The sequence below is a fragment of the Anguilla anguilla genome, chromosome 13 (assembly GCF_013347855.1).
Source record: "Anguilla anguilla isolate fAngAng1 chromosome 13, fAngAng1.pri, whole genome shotgun sequence".
Classification (NCBI taxonomy): domain Eukaryota; kingdom Metazoa; phylum Chordata; class Actinopteri; order Anguilliformes; family Anguillidae; genus Anguilla; species Anguilla anguilla.
Window position 1 is genome coordinate 29,859,028 of NC_049213.1, and position 16,422 is coordinate 29,875,449.

The window sequence follows — 16,422 nt, forward strand, 5'->3', positions numbered from 1 at the left end:
ACCAACCGACAGACACACAGACCGTCAGAGACAGACAGACAGACAAAAGAGCTGTCACTGTGATATCACTTTGAATCGTTTTTTTCTGCATGTGTATGTGCACAGGATACCCCCATGTACAAAATATATTTTACAGTACTGAGACAACAGACTGCTTATTTGGAAAACTGCCGTGCCACTGAGCGTCACCTAACCAGTAACCGAATCTCCCCTGCTCGCTTCCTGTGTGTGTGTGTGCCTTCATAATGGCGCTGACATCTCCTGTCAGCACTCTTTCTCACTGTTCGGTCTAAGTTTTTCAGCAGAAATATATCCAGAGCTGCTCTGTGAAGTTTGATATTTGTGTGAATTTTTATTTTTATTTTTAGTATGATTTAAAAAACGTGGAAAATAAGCATGAAACCTAAGGATTTATACAGCACATTATGGCCTAATTGCTGCTTTTTTAATGAAAGACTCTTCCTTTTCTGACATAATGGATGGGGGAAATTATTCTATTTTTATTGTACCATGTAATTTTTAATTGTGCAACATCTTATATTCAGCAGATGTTTTGCTGGCAAGTTGGTTGGCTATTTACTGCGTGTGTTTGATAGATTTCACCCTCCTTTTGCCAACAGACCTGTGTGGCTTTGGCTATGTCAAAGAATACACTGAAAGGGCCATTTCATTGAATGCCATTGATTCTTGTTCACTTAATCTTTTACTTGTGGATAAACTAATGTATCACACTTTGCATAGAGATTTGTTTTGGTGCACATCAAATAGGCATTTTAATGTGAGGCTTTATCTGCTGTGGTTAGACTGACATCAAGGAATGGAATGAAAGTGTTTCATGCAAACGCACACTATGGACGCCATTTTAGATGGCATCCATTTTCATAAAGCACGTACTGGTATTTAAAACATTAAAAAGACAAAATGAATGAATAAATAAATAATACACTTATATATTTATAAATCTATAATAATATTTATAGATTTTTTTCCAGACATCATTTTACAGACCGATGATTTCAAAAATATACAATTCTATAATTATAACGTTTCTACAAAGAAAAATCACATCTGTCCTCTGTGAAGTCAAAAAAAAATCTGTATCATACAGATTAAAAGTGAGAGGGGCACACTCTCACAAAAACAAAACAAAACAAAAAGAACTTTCATTTGACCTGTGTTGGCTAAAACATGTTGAATATCACCTTTTTCACAATCACATTTTGTGAAGAGTCAACGAGGGTTCAACTGCAATATGGCTAATTGTGGTTATGAATTTCATATGAAACATTGCCTGTGTGGACCTCAGATGAAACAGGACATAAAGTATACCCGTATCTGTAAGTTTCCCCTGCATTCACACTTATTATACAGAATAATACAAAACATATTACAGATCAGTATGACACATCAATATTCACAAACCACAGTCATCCAAAATTCATTTAGCACTTTCACTGACTATTGCAGTTTTTCCAAAAATATCAGTGTATTTTTTGTTCAGTTTTCAAGGGAAAAAATAGTATTGGAGGCTGATAGTAAGCAAAGACAGTTTGTACTGTACATGAACCACACAATGAAAAGCTAGAGGAATACATTCACCTTTCTTGGCCATTACTGTCCTTGACTCCTGGTTTTTTTTATGTGCAATTAATATATTTCAAGTATTTGTGTGTGTGAGCGAGAGTGCACGTGTATCTGTGTTTGTGTGTGCACACATGCACACACACACAAACACAGTTTTTTTTCTCCAGAGAATTTTAACGTGGGTGCAAGAGTCGAAATGTAGGTGCGGGGCTTGGAGAATCTGACTTTAAACAAATTCCTTCAATGTATACATGTGTACATCCGTAACATAATTATACAGAAGCCTTCGTTTAATATGATTAAATGATATAATCTGAAAATAGAATACATGTAGTCGTTGTTCCCTTGGTTAGAAAAACCCCAGTTAATTAATTAATTAACTGGTTCCCTGGGACAGTAGGGAACCCCTGATTTCACCTTGGAGGTGGATAACTGAGAATGGCAGGATGGTATTTAATAGCAAATAAACCCGTATTGTTTGTAAAATACGAGTCGTTGATTTTTCCCCCAGAGTTAAATTTTACTGAGAATAAATACACATTCTGCAGGTGGCATTATTAATTGGCTGAGGGAAAGGGAAAGTAAACACTAATGGTGTGAGTCAGTGGAAATCTCACCCTCCTGTGCAATAAGCTTTAAAAAGTCTAATTCCCTGCCGATCTGAAACACATCCAGACTGGCATCAGCAGCTGGGAAAAGAATAGTCTAACTACTTGGCATTGCATTGTGAAGAAACGCTCCGAAAACTGCAGTCTTCCCTCTGATAACATGTCGTTTTATAACTGACAGACCACAGTCCTGAGAATGCACCATGCTTCCACTGTCTTCCGTCATTTCTGAGTGACTGAAGACATCACTGGAGTACATACAAGAGTCACACAGAGCATCATTAAACCTGAACCTTGCTTTGGATTGTTTTTACAAAATTAACAAGCAAGGCAAATCAAATCAGTCATCTACAGCCCGTTCCTTTTTGCTTGATTGCATCTGATGCAGTAGCGTTGTCCTTTTTAGGAAAATAACTAAATCATTTTAGTTATAACCCCCCCACCCCCCCATAACAATCATTTTAAAGGAGAAAAACCATCTCCTATTACTTGGTTTTAATCAGAATATTTTAATGTGACCCAATTTGCTTGATCATATTAAAATGTATTATATTGTGGAAAGCGCCAAGGCTGCGCAATTACATCAGGTGTAATTAATTTAAAAGGAACTGGCTGGCAAAGAGTGATGTTACAAAAATGACAACATTACGAAAAAAGGTTCAAGACCGTTACTGGTTTAAAGATGAGTTCCTGGCCTCCTCTGTCTGCAGTCATTGGGCAGCTGCTGGGAGGAAGGGTCACTTTGAGCCCCGAGGAGTGTTGGGGGGTTAGGGTGGGGGCAGAGGGGTGGGCCACTGCTGCCCCCTGTGCTTGGGGCTATGAGGTAACTCTGCAGGCGTCCTGCTCCCTCCCTGGAGCTCGGGCGCCGACCAGCGCCTCTTGCGTTTTCGTGGCGACTCCCTGAGGGGAGCTGGAGGAGGGGAGGGCGGGGCCAGCTTTTCTTCCCCTGCTTTGCTGTGTACGTTCCTGTGCTTAGAGCCTGCCTCTCCCCCCCTGCCCCTGCCTTTCCCAGCATGCACAGGCAAAGCCGGCGGGGAGGGCGAAGGCGGGCGTGGGGGCAACGGCGAGGGCGTGAGCGCCAGGCACACGTCACCGACGCGGAGCTGGTGGCAGCGGAGCTCGTACAGTTGGACCGTTCTTCGTGGGCAGCAGGAGGACCAGCCCCGGTCACGGACGAAGAACGGGTACTCAACCAAGACTTCAAGTAACTCCTGCTGAGACAGAACAGCCACATGCACATGCATTTCTATCCTGGCAACACAAGGGGGCACACTCATTTAAAAAGAGGAGGGATAAGCTCACTATCTGCCCATTTCAGTTCTAATATTGACAAACATTTTCACATCAACTTTTTGTTGTTTTGATGTCAAAAAAAAAAAGTACTCTTTAAATATATACAAAATGTAATCTTAATTATCAGCCTGCACTGCTACACATTAGCTTTCTCAAGCCCAGTGCAGAGCATTATTAATTCTGTATAAATACAGTAAATTATATAAATGCCATAATTAATTAAAAGCCTTTTAAAACAGTCTATTAAAAAAGTAATCAAGCGTAGGTTTTATTCCCTTGTAAGTCCAAGCTCAACCAAATAACTAAAACAATTAATCAATCGTCTTCCACTTGCAAAATAATTTAATAGTTATAATAATAGTTCCTTCTGTACCTTTAAAAATGTGTACGTATGTGCATGTGTGAATTTTACGCATGTACATTTGTGTGTGTACGTGCAACGTGCACGTGTGGTGTGTGCTGTTTACGTTTGTGTGCGCATGTGTATGTGCGTGTGCACACGTCCGTGCGTCTGTGTGTGTCTGCACCCACCTGAGTGCTGTGGTCAGGAAGCAGGACCTGCAGTCGTGAGAAGGCGGGGTCGGGGGAGGGTGAGATCATAAGGATGGTGCAGGAGCTCAGGTGGATGTCCGGGCCGGGGTCGGGGCAGAGCAGGAAGTCCTCCGTCTGCAGCTCCTCCACCCTCTTCAGCCGCCCGCCGCAGAGCTCAATCAATGAGCCCTTCCGGAAGTAGGGCAGGACTCTGGGGGGCCCAGGCGTCGGGGATGATGGGTTTGCTGGGTTTAGGGGGGCTCCTGCCCGGGCCTTTGAGCCATGGCCCCTTGGAGAGGGGCAGGAACTTCTCTGGTGGTCCTGGCGAGGGTGGTTCCCATTTGGGCCCTCAGTCTGTGACCTTGGTACCTCCACATGTCGCTTCTCCCCCAGGAGGGAGAGCTCAGTGTTTCTGAGAGTTGGGGGGGTGAGGCATGGATGCTCCAGAGGGTGCTGCTGAGGAACAGTGCAGGAAGGAGGCGGTAGGGCATAATGCACGGGCCCTGCTGGCCCTGGGGGCCCGGGTGGCACAGGGAAATCGTACAGCGTGCCCCTTGTGTCTGACGGTTTGGCAGGTGGAGCCCTGGGCGTCGCCCACAGGTCCTTGCCCTGCAGCAGGGGGGGTGTGTTCTTGGTGTCCTCGGAGAACGCCTGTGTGGGGGACTGCCGGTATTCGTGACAGCTCCTTTTCCCTTCACAGCGGGGGCCGTCTTGGGTCTCCCAGCCCCGCCGCCCATTACCCTGCCTGTCCAATGACTTCCCAGCGTGAGGGTGCCAGCTGTCCCTCCGGTCAAACCCATTGGGCCTCCTCGTGGGGAGGCCCATCTTGTCATGGTGAAGGGGTTCCCTGGAGTACGGCGGTGGCCGAGAGAAGAGCTGTGTGTGTGCGATTTGGGAGTGGGCGGAGCTGTAGTTCCTCTGGCGGGGCGGGAGGCATGTAAACAAATCTCCTGTGGGGTCGGTGGGGAACTGTGCCCTATAAGGGATGTGTACGCCTGCGTGCTGCAGTGCAAGGGGGCGGCTCCAGCTCAACTCCAAGGTGTCCCCACCGCTGGCGCTTTGTCCCCTCCAGACCAGGGAGGCGTCGCTGGAAATGAAGGGGGTTGCCATGGTGACCGGATAGGGTAAGTGCCAGGGCAGGCTGTACATGGGAGTGGGTGCAGGCAGGGGTTGGGTTTGGGGAGAGGCAGAGGGCAGGGGCGGGGTCATGGGCGGAGTCATGGGCGGGAGGACGTCTACGCCGTAGCAGGAATTCATCAATAGCTCCTCGCCTGCCTCCGCACGGTGTTCCGCTCGCCTCCCCCCTGCCCTCTCCCAGGGGGGCGCAGGCCGTTTGAAGGTGTCTGTGGGCCCCTGCTCAGCAGAGCCCTGTCGGGACTCCCTTTTTTTTGGCGGGAGGCATTCCTTACCCTGGCCTGGAGAGGAACTCATCTGGACGTCCTGTCAGCCGCCTATGGACCCCCGGAAGGGGTGGTGGTTAGGTCACAGGAGCCTCTCGGGAGAGAGAGGAGTGGGGAACAGAAGTGACTCTTTGGCATAGCATTGCTTGTGCTCAGGTCAAAGGTCAGGCTGTCTCTGTTTGTGTGACCTCTCACCTGGAAGGAGACAGGATGTTGTTGTTCAGGTGGAATAGTATCACAGGAAAGAGGATGCTAGTTTGATGAAATAAGTAGACTTATCAAGAACAGACCTATCGTTCAATTCAGAGGTTTAGACTGCAGTAGTTTGACAAATCCCCTTATTAGTGCCTTTGCACCATCTACAGTCGCTGTTAAAAGAAGGTTGTTGTCATTTTCTGTTGAGCTGTGGAGCCACTCAGCACGAGTGAGTGAGTGAGTGAGTGAGCGAGGGACACTACAGGATGTAAAGCTGCTTATCTGCAGCCAAAATGTTGAAATCGTTTCTGTAGCCTCAGCCGCACGCCCACCAACTAGTCTCAAAGCTGGAGTCGATACATAAATCTTGAGTCATTTAGGGCATTGAAATGACTCACGCACTGCCCACTCATGAGTATTCTGTCCCAAATCAAAACAGTACTGTTAGAAACACCGCTTTGAGATTCTAAAGGGCACTGTGGGGTTGTGCTTTGTAAACTAGACTGAAACCAATAGGGAATTTACCTGAATTTCTTCGTCTTCAACGATGAAGGTCAGATTGTTTGAATTAGGAAACAAACAAAAAAGCAATTCTCAGGTCCAGTATATCATACAGTTTTTTTCTTTTAATATTTTGAAAGAACAACAGCATACGAGATGAATTTGTAATATAATAATACCTTTAAGCTTTTTAATTTAGGTTAAGATAGTTATGGGGTACTGTCATATATCACATTTAAAGTCAGATGACATTTACTCATTCCTACACAGTAACTAAACCTCACCTGGGTTTGTCTTGTTTCAGATTAATGCACAGGTGCAGCAAAGTTTTCTGTGTCAGCATAAAATGGGAATGGTACATCAGCAAGTTCAAGCATGTGTTTGATGTCTCTTGTAAACAAAAAAGTTCAGTGTATCCAGTTAATTTATTTTAAGGATTTGGCACAGTACACATTCATCACCGAACAGGCAGGACGAGCTGAACTTATTCTTGTTATTGACCTCGGGGGTATTTTGTAGTCTGATTTTCTAGTCAGGCTTGCTTTGAAAACACTTACTTGAGACAGAGCTGTGGAACTTTCATTCAGCAGAATTCTCAGGAAAAACTCTGAAAGGTGTGTCCTTACTTGTAAAAGGATGTACAGCAAAGTGAAAAGTAGCACACATACCTATGACATCTTGATGAATTTGACCAAATTGAAACCGCATTCAATCCATTATAGAGGTCTGTCGATGTGGGTTTTCTAAAGCTGATACTGATCTTGATGTTTCAGCAGACAGGAAGGCTGATTGACTGATATCTGCAGATTCTTCCCCCTTGTGAAAAAAATGATGAAAATTCCAGTTGTAAATTTCATATGAGAATTCAGAAAAAGTATTTTATTTAAATGGCTCTCAATTCTGAAAAATATCATCCACAGGTCTTATGTCTTCTATTAGATAAATTGTTGTTGAATATAATGGCATAGGACTTTTTAAAAAGGTAATTTTCTCTCCAACTCTAACGTGATGCTTGACTGAAAGTCTGGTCTTGCCTGCCTGATGACTTATATTAGTCACCACGTGTGATACAAAGAAAATCTGTCAGTCAACACTTCTAAACATTGGATATTTCCGGTACTTTCTGGCACTTAAAACCGTTTTCTTTTTGAACTCTATAGCCTATGCAATCACTGATTTCGTAGCAAATGCATATTAATCAATTATTAACTGTAAAGCTAATCTACTCTCTGGCTAATAATATGAGCAACCAAATTTTTGTTGCAGCCATGTTTAATAACGGATTCGAAATAGGAAGAGCCGAGACATAAATTTAAACGATGGCAATTGCAGTTAGTATGTATGACATTGCATCGCAACAGTCGTGCATAAATATGCTAAATTATGTCTGGTAATAATAAACTCTCCCATCTCCTGCCCACACAACTCCTGCTCTAAAAGTGAGGATGGCGTGGCATCTGCAAATTATCCAGCAGCGATTAAACCCGTGCGTGTTCAAGCCAGAGCCTGGTTCCCCCTCTTCAGCAGCCGTCTTGCTGCAAAGCCAGCTTTGTGCTGTACTTTGTTGTGGAAGCCCTCAGAGGCAAAAGCAGTGGAGCCGGGATTAAGTCTCTCTGATATAAATTGCAGCCAGTCGCTGCTCATGCACTGCTCCTTTGGAGGGCCATTTAAGGTGCGGTTAGCTGACCAGTAATTGTGCACCTAGCATGAGTACCAACAACATGCGCTTACTCCCTGCTTGCGGGTAGCTTGCTAATAATGCAGTTGTGCTGTGCTCAAGGTTAATATGTGTGTGTGAGAGGACTTATGCAAGTAGTACATCAAAGATGATTGGCGGCTTCATTTGAAATCCACAGATTTGAGTCTACATTAATCTTGAGCTGGGTGCAACTGACTTGTCTTGTTCAGGAATTTTTTATTTTCTGGTAGGAAATGTGGCGTCCTGTTGTAGATTACATGTTTTACCAGCTTATTTGGGGCACGTCGCTCAGTCACTTGCAGGGGCCTTTAAACCACAAACTCAGAAATGCCATAACCTTCGTGTCTGAGATGACACTCCATAGCCATATTGCCTGAGAAGTACCACTCAAGGATGAACACTCAAGGAAGTGCTGCCACGAAGAAATTGCATAATTAGAGTACATATCTGCCAATTGCCTGTTGAGTTCAATATCAGCCGGATTCATCAGCTAGACTGATCTGTCTGTGGCCCTCTGTTCCATTATCTTTCAAGCTATACTGCCATAACCAATAACTGTGCTCTGGACATTGTTTTGTTGATAGTGATTATATACTGTTAACAACAATGACACCATTTTCAGTTCAATTTTCAAAAATTTCAGTTCAAATATTGAAAGCTGCTCTTCACCATCACTGGATTCTGTGAAACCAGCAGTGGTTCCTTTTCATGGTATAGAACAGTTTAAAGTTTGTAACATCTGATCTGAAGGAAATTGAACCCAGGCTTTTATACCACATGGCACAACTTCCTGACAAGATATATATTTAGCTTGGTGAGCTCTCGAGCCAGGGCTTTGGCAGAGAGAGCCAGTCGAGCTGTTGAGTTGGTCTTGGTTGGGGGGAAAATGTCACCATCTGTAGTGGACTCAAGAGCATGTTCTTCTGAGTTAATTCTGTGAATCACTGAGAGCAGCCAAACCAGAGAAATCAATCAAGTTTACAGGCCAACAAAACTGCCTATGTGAAATGTTGTGTTCTGAAGGAAAACAATAATGCTTTAACAGCACCTTTGATGGATGTTATTTAATTTCCTGTTCTCAAATATTGCATTCATAACAATATGACCATTTCTTGTAGTGAAAGTCAGTGAATAATCCACAAGGTGACAAAAGTCTCTGTGCTTATGTTACTGGCTACAAGCTGTACCAGGAGTTAAAGTCTCAGATGTTTAAAGATACAAAAGCAAAAATAAAGGTCAAGTATTACGCATCTAACATGGCTCAAGTGTTATTTGAATACCTTCATACGCATACACAGGCAGACAGACAGCCAGACAGACACACACACACGCGCACAATCTCACACCACACCAACACTGTGTAAAACCCTGCGTGCTAGTGAACGAGGGGGGTGGCATTTGGCTGCTGCTGCTGCTGACTCAAACCCAGACTACCACGCACAACACTCCATGCTCATAGCCTCATACAGCACATCACCCTTCCCACAGAGACCCTGCTTTTTAAAGGATTTGTAAGGACAAACTGCTTGAAAAACAGGGAGAGGGAGAGAGAGAGACACTTTGATTTTTGACATCCGTTAATACACCATATCGCCTACACACAGGTACAACTACCCAAGCCACGTACAAGTAAATAAATAAATAACCTGCCCCAATACCCTCACAACGTGCACCTGCACCACGCCTACACCAAACCACACATTAATCTCCGAAACCAAGCAGACTACCAATCAAATACAAATGAACAATTCCCTGTCCCTGATCACACAAACACACACCAAACATTATGAAATACATTGAGATAATTCACAAAACTATAAAAATGAGAGAGTACAAGAGACAAAAATGCATGATAGAGAGGGAGAGAGGGGGCATAACAAACAGGAAAGCAGATGTTTCCCCCCCCCCGCCCCACCCTACATAAATGTTAATGTCTATACTAAATTGATAATCTAGTGGCATAACCTGTAGGTAAGCCGACATGACAGAAATTTACATCATGCAAAAACTCTCACAAGCTTTGGTGCAAACAACTTCCCTTTCCTGGAAGCGCTGGTAACTGACACCACCCCAATGTCCCCTGGGCTTTCTGATTCCTCTTTGGTATAGCATGGTCAATCAGGTTTCCACTGACCTGCCTCACCTGTCGGGTTGCCACACTAGAGACAAGAGTTGTTTTTGCAGCACTCTGACCAGGAAGACAATATTATCCAATAAGGATACATGCATTCAGAGCAAGCGTATTCACCCAGTAACGAAAATGAATAAATGAATCTAGAAAATGCCAAAACTCACTCCAAGCTCGCCAGCATGGTTTAGTTAGCACCTCATATTTCACACCAGAATTTGATTAGAACTTTAAGATTTCCTTATTTTAACTTTTTTTCAAAGTGACCTCAGATAAGAATGGGTGACTCTTCAAGGGTTTTCATTTCAAATAGTGCAATTTGACCTGGGGTAGACAGGACCAAAGGAGCTTTCCTGAATTCAACGTGAATCCATGTAAGGACAACAAAATAAACACTCTGGAAGGCAGCGAAGCAGCGTCGTTTCTCTCATCCTCACTATCTAGGGAGGATAGAAAATGTAGGTCACACTTCACACTTTGAAAACAACAGATGTAATGGTAACACAGTAGTAGGCAAGGGAAAGCAGTGCTGATGCTTTTCAAACAGTCAGACTCTCCAACAGCACTCTTTAAAATAGGCCAACCATCTGCTTGTGCCTTTATTTGATCACTGTGTACAAGCTGTGCACTTTTTTTTCCCTTTCCATTGATTTTTAGAATAGTTCAGATTGACTTCCATTCCTTATTAGAAACCAAATAGTTTCTGATTGGCTCAGGAGTGAAAGGCCTTGGCTGAAAAGGATATAGCATAAAACTGGGGGATGTGAGTTCACACTACATCTATTCTTGTCTAACCGGCACGACATACCTTTTGGAATTTTCTGATCCACTCATCTTATTGCCTTTAGTTTGCCTGGTGTGTCGAGGCCCTTAATGCAGCTAATCCTACAGTACCTGTTGATGTGATGATTCATTGCTTTGATGATAGACGAGGGATTAGATTAGACTTAATTCAGTGTTCACATGAACACACAAAATTCTAATAGAATTTCTGATAGAGATTGATTGATCACTGTGTCATTGGAATTCCAAGCAAACAAATCCTCTACTAGCAGATTTAGTTGGTAACAGAACCCTAAAAATGCTACAGGGTCAGCAGCAGTTGAGCAGTAGCAGTTACTCACACATATTACCTTTGAGACGCAGGTGTACATTAAAAAACGTCATACTGGATTATGTTAGAAATCACAAACATTTAAGGCAGTACAAAAGAAGCCAGGCGATTCATTTAAAGTGAAACTAATCAGATACTCTGGCAGTCAAGCAGAACACTACAATGGTGAGTAAAATGAAGACGCACCCAGTGGAAGTCCCTTCCCTCCGATCATCGCACACATACATTGTGTCTGAATCACAGACGACAAAGGCTTGAGCTGCGTACGGAATTCACGTACAGTGAATAGTAATGACTGAAGTTGAGGAGAAAGCAATAGGAGCATGGCAGTTCATATGGCGTTAACATTTAACAAAGCTGACACATTATGATTTCATTCTGTTTCAATTACGAAGCGCTAATGCTCCCTCTTCTTTAAACATATCTATTTTGGCACTGATGGTCAAATCAAAATAGAGTCAAAGTACAATTTGGTGAAGGAAAAATTACATACACAAATAAATACTTGTATAGAATGAGTAAAGAGCTACATTATATTAATCCTTTCAAGAAAAAACATTAACAATTACAAAAGAGAGTACTTTGACATGCAAATTAAACAATCAATAATCAGATCAATAATCACACCCGGATGAAAGTTGTTTTGGCCATTGAAGGCCGATGTCTGTATCCTTAAAAGCTGCTTTTCATTTCATTTAAATCATTTCTTCAATTAAATGGCATTGCAACAAAAGATAACTTGATTAGTTTCTAAAAGTGAATTCTTTGGATACACTTAATGAGTGTTGTATTGAAAAGCTTCACTCATAAATGCAATCAATCTTTTTTTAAATTACTGAAATGTTGATAAGCCTGATTTAAGCCAACTCAAACTACCACTGGTGTCCTTTCCGTAACTGTAGTGACTAATAAACTGAATATTTCAGTGAAAAAAAAAACAGTAAAATCTAACCTGGTCCTCAGTCTTATATTTATGCATTGAGGAACTTCACAAAAACAAATGAAATTTGTTGAACACTGCTGTGATCTGCTGTGCTACAGATAATTTTTCCACCAGTGGAAACCCTTGTTAAATAAACACCGCAACATAAAGGTCCTACCATTGTTTAGCGTAAAGAAGGTTTGCCAGCTTTGCATTGGTGAGGCTAGCCAAATTGTTACCTGTATTTATTTGGTGCTGAACACTCATTTAAACTCACTAACTAAATGTTAGATGGCGTATGATACTACAGTGCGTTAAAAGGAAGCTACAATCCTAAACCGTAATTATCTGTCATCATATCTTGCAGATAATTAACTGTGTAATCTCTGTGAAAAAGTTCATCCTGCTTAATTGACGATCAATTTAAGGTTCTTGGAACCTTACCCAGGGCTGCTGGCGGTGATCACCTGACATTTCTATGCTCTGTCATTTTTTTCTTTATTCTGTGAGTCAACATCATTGTGCCGGAAGACACAACAGCACTGCCCCAATCAGGACTCCAGAAGCACAGACTGTGTAAAGAAAGGGACACCCCCACAATTTTTATTTTAGGGAACACTAAACATTTTTCCTTTTTACTTTTTGGCGACAAAACCTTTGGATGCCAGCCCCTCCATAACCACCATGCAACAGTGTATTCAAATTCGCAACCAACTGATCTTTATCACACGCTGCCCTCGAGTTATGGTTTAACTGTCTTTAACTCCAGTAAATGAAAAACCCCCACAGTAGATGCAGTACATTATTTTGAAAACACAAATGAGTCGTGTATTTCTGACCAGGGGGTGCTACTTGTCATAAAATAACAGTTGCTGGCCTGTTGACAAGTTGCCTAAACAAATCACCGTTTAAAGCCTTGTTTATTTGCTAAAATGGGCTGCGTACAGTAATCATGAATCTACAGATATCCCAACGGCAGCAGACGGAGGTGAGGTCAGCCCCCTGGAGTTGATATAGGGGAGCGATGGACCCTTAACATGGATCCGAGGCTGAGACAGTAGGCCCTGTAATCACAACACCTGCACCAGCACGCCTTCCCTTGCTTCCCTCTATAGCTGGAACTACTGCAGTGGCCTGGAATCCAGACAATGGTATTCAACACATGACAGCACTGTGGGAAGAGGGCTTTAGCGTGGCTGAGGGTAACTGACTGAGAATACCATTCAGTCTGTGGTGTCTGCAGGATTATCCAGTAGCAGCACTACATACAAGCCCTCACACCAGTCTACAGTAACTGCATGTTATTTAGGGGCCCCAGTCATGTGCTTCAAACTTCACTGGATACAGCTAGACCCCCCCCCCCCTCTGATGTTGAGAGGCAGTGTCCTTCTCTTTATCCACTGTACCCCCTGACCCCCTCTATCCACTTTGCCCTGCTACCTTACCCCCTTATCGAATGTGACCCCCTACCCCCCTCTTTATCCCCTGTACCCCTCCTTTATCCAGTACACCCCCTAACACCCCCCATCCACTAGTCATATGTTTCCCACTAAAGGAAATATTCAGAGCCTGGAACAGCTAACTGAGATGGAGAGAGGAGGCTGGGAACCAGGTGCAGCAATTATAGTCCATGCATTATGCAAGCTTGAGTATTATATAAGACATGAAAAATAAATATATACTTTACTGCAAGTGCGTGTGAGTTAGGATGTGTGTGTAAGTCTGAGAGTTTGTCCATGTGTATATGTGTCTCTTTGGGCTAGGATATGTGTCTGTCTGTGTGTGCTTGTGCATGTGCATGTGTGTGTAAGTGTGTGTGTGTGTGTGCGTGCATGGATTCACCTGAATGAGCACATGTAGATCCTTCACCAGAAGTTCTATTGAGAGGAGTCCTTGTGCCGTCTACATCAACACACATCCAGACGTCCCCCGCTTTGTTTTACCGTTGGCTGGGTAAAGCCATCAAACCCACTCCTCACTAATGTCTAGACTGCACAGCAGTGGAAACTCTCTTGACCTTTCAGTGGTTTGAGCAAAGTGAATGAACCTGAAAGCTCGCTTCTATATTTTGCTCTATGTGTCTGTGGCATGAGTGTCCTTTCTTTTCCACAGACTGGTGGCTGGCCGCTGACCCCTCTGTCCGCGTGTGTTCAGCGCAAGCTCATTACACAAATGGGCCTGAGGAATGAGTAGGAGGGCAGAAATGCTAGCGCTTTCGCTTTAATAGCTCACAATAATAGAAATCACCACCAAGGTATTCATTACATAATGGCTGTGTTCATGTGTGGCTGCGAGGGGCGTGCGTGTGCTGCCCGCCCCCGCCTCCCTGTCAGTCCCAGGTGCTGGAAGACGTTAAGTGCTGCTCGATTCACACCTTGCAATAGTGGGAGGACAGCCTTTGGAGGACTGTGCCAGACCACACCCAGAGTTAATACAACTACGGTGCTAATGGAATTAAAAAACGTATGTACATAAAATGCACACTTGATCTGAGTACACAGGATGGAAACCACTAAAACGACAGCAGACATCTGCTCTCCTGGGAAGATCAGGCAAAATTCATTATATTCTATCTCCTTACTTTAGTGAAACATGTCATTATTTTATTACGTCTGCTTGCAGTGTCTGTGCCTTTCAACAACTGCTCCTCTGAGTGATGATAAATAGAAAAACAGTATATACTATACTGTATACAATATACTAGGTTGCTGGGGTATCATTCATTCATTTATTATCATTCACTGTTACAGTGATGCTAATGGAAAGCTTTTGCACTAATATCTCAAATGAGTCATTTGATTTAAACGCATCAAAGTGCAAGGTCTCTCTCCTATTTGTAGTCCAATTTAACAAAAACTAAGAGAGTAGAACAATTGCATCTCACTATATACAACACGCCATTTGATATTAAAGTGCTCTGATTATTGTAAGATTCTTGCCTCAGAATGTTTGTTCAGGACAAAGGCAGTCCACATTTAAACACTTACACCTTTAAGAGGCTGCAAAGTACATATTATTCTGGAATTTGCCAGTCAATGCCATGAAGAAATGTCAATGTGCACTGTCTGCACTATCTGTTCGGTTGTAGGAATGGACATATTTTAAAGTGGCGCCATGCACCTGGCCACCCACCTGCCCCCCCTACCCCCCCCCCCCCCCAGTGCCCCACGTTGTCCCGATTGTGGCGGGGTGCACAACTCTATCCTCCCTAATGCCTCCTGTCCAAAACTGGGGGTGGGGTCTGTCTCTCTGTGGAGCTCTTCCCACAGAAAAAGAAGGAAGGTCCAGGGAAATGCATGCTGTCTGTGTTAAACTGTTCCTGTTGCTCATTTCCCTTCATAAGTAATGACTTGTTTCAGCTGCACTTGTGCACACAACCTGAATGATGTGCTGTGTTATAAGAAATGTCAAATCGTGCATGATGCCACTGGATTGAAAGTTTTAGAGGTGCTTGGTTGTTACAGGCACTTATTTTGTCTATTGCACAAAAGGACCCTGCCCCATGTTCCCCTTTTAAAAGCATGGGCTTCACACAGAGCTCACCATCTCTTTCACTGCTGCAGAAATAGATGACTGTCATCTCCACATTACCATTTCCACATTACCATGCTGTCATTTTTGAGTAGATCTTCCTTCTTTCTCTTTCTCTCTCTGTCTCCCTCTCTCTCTTTCTCTCTCACACACACACACAATAAAAGTAAATCTCTCTTACCTCTCTAGTTGTCTTTTGATAAGTACAGAAATGGGTCTTCATTGGAACAGACAACAGTTAGCACAAATAGGCACATCCAGCTTTGATTCAGATCATCTCCTCTGTTTCTCTCTTTTTCTCTCTCTGTTTCTCCCCCCTCTCTCTCTCTCTCTCTCTCTCTCTCTCTCGCTAACTCGCCCTCTCTCTCTCCCACTCTTCTGCTGTCTCTCTCCCTCCTGCTCGCTTTCTGTCTTTCTCCCTCTCCCCCTCCCTCACACACTTAATCTTTCTCTCTGTCTCTATCTCTCGCTCTCTCTCTCTCTCTCACATCAGCTCGCTCGCCCTGTGTGACTCCCGCCCCCCCCCCCCCCCCCCCCCCCCCCCCAAGGGTGTATAATTAGACATGACTCTACCCTGATACTCTTGTAGCTCATTGTAGGTGGATGGCTGCCTGCCTGTGTTGGCGCTCTGCCCAGAAGCGGCTCTCGTTAACCTCACCGTTGCTTGGAATGCTGCGGGTGTAGGCTCGCGCCATTGGCCAGATACCCACCTCTGCCTCTCCTTCTGGAACACCCTGCTGGCACGCTGCAGGCATTCTGAAGTTGGTTTTGGAACACAGATTGAAATAGAATGTCCCTGTCGTAAACCTCATGTCATTACAGTTACTATATAACAATCGGTTCAATGAGTTGAGGCGACAAAGCTCTACTGCAGTTCAAATAGGCGTTGCACAATTGGCGCTCTACTGTATAGTGT

At 43.7% G+C, this 16,422-nt stretch overlaps 1 protein-coding gene across 4 annotated transcripts; it reads right to left on the reverse strand.

Moving 5' to 3' along the window:
• Positions 1-903: 903 nt before the first annotated feature.
• Positions 904-15,871, reverse strand: LOC118211255 (ataxin-1-like). 4 transcript variants are annotated; one of them, XM_035388324.1, is made up of 6 exons: positions 15,688-15,871; positions 6,781-6,928; positions 6,397-6,443; positions 6,137-6,150; positions 4,017-5,611; positions 904-3,406 (listed from the first exon to the last, which is right to left on the reverse strand). In XM_035388324.1, the coding sequence occupies exons 5-6, from the start codon at positions 5,445-5,447 to the stop codon at positions 2,960-2,962; spliced, it is 1,878 nt and encodes a 625-aa protein (XP_035244215.1). In that variant the 5' UTR covers positions 5,448-5,611; positions 6,137-6,150; positions 6,397-6,443; positions 6,781-6,928; positions 15,688-15,871; the 3' UTR covers positions 904-2,959. The 4 variants fall into 4 exon arrangements, with proteins under 4 accessions (XP_035244215.1, XP_035244214.1, XP_035244216.1 ...); XM_035388323.1 differs by lacking the exon at positions 6,397-6,443; XM_035388326.1 differs by lacking the exon at positions 6,397-6,443 and having other exon boundaries at positions 905-3,403.
• Positions 15,872-16,422: the final 551 nt, after the last annotated feature.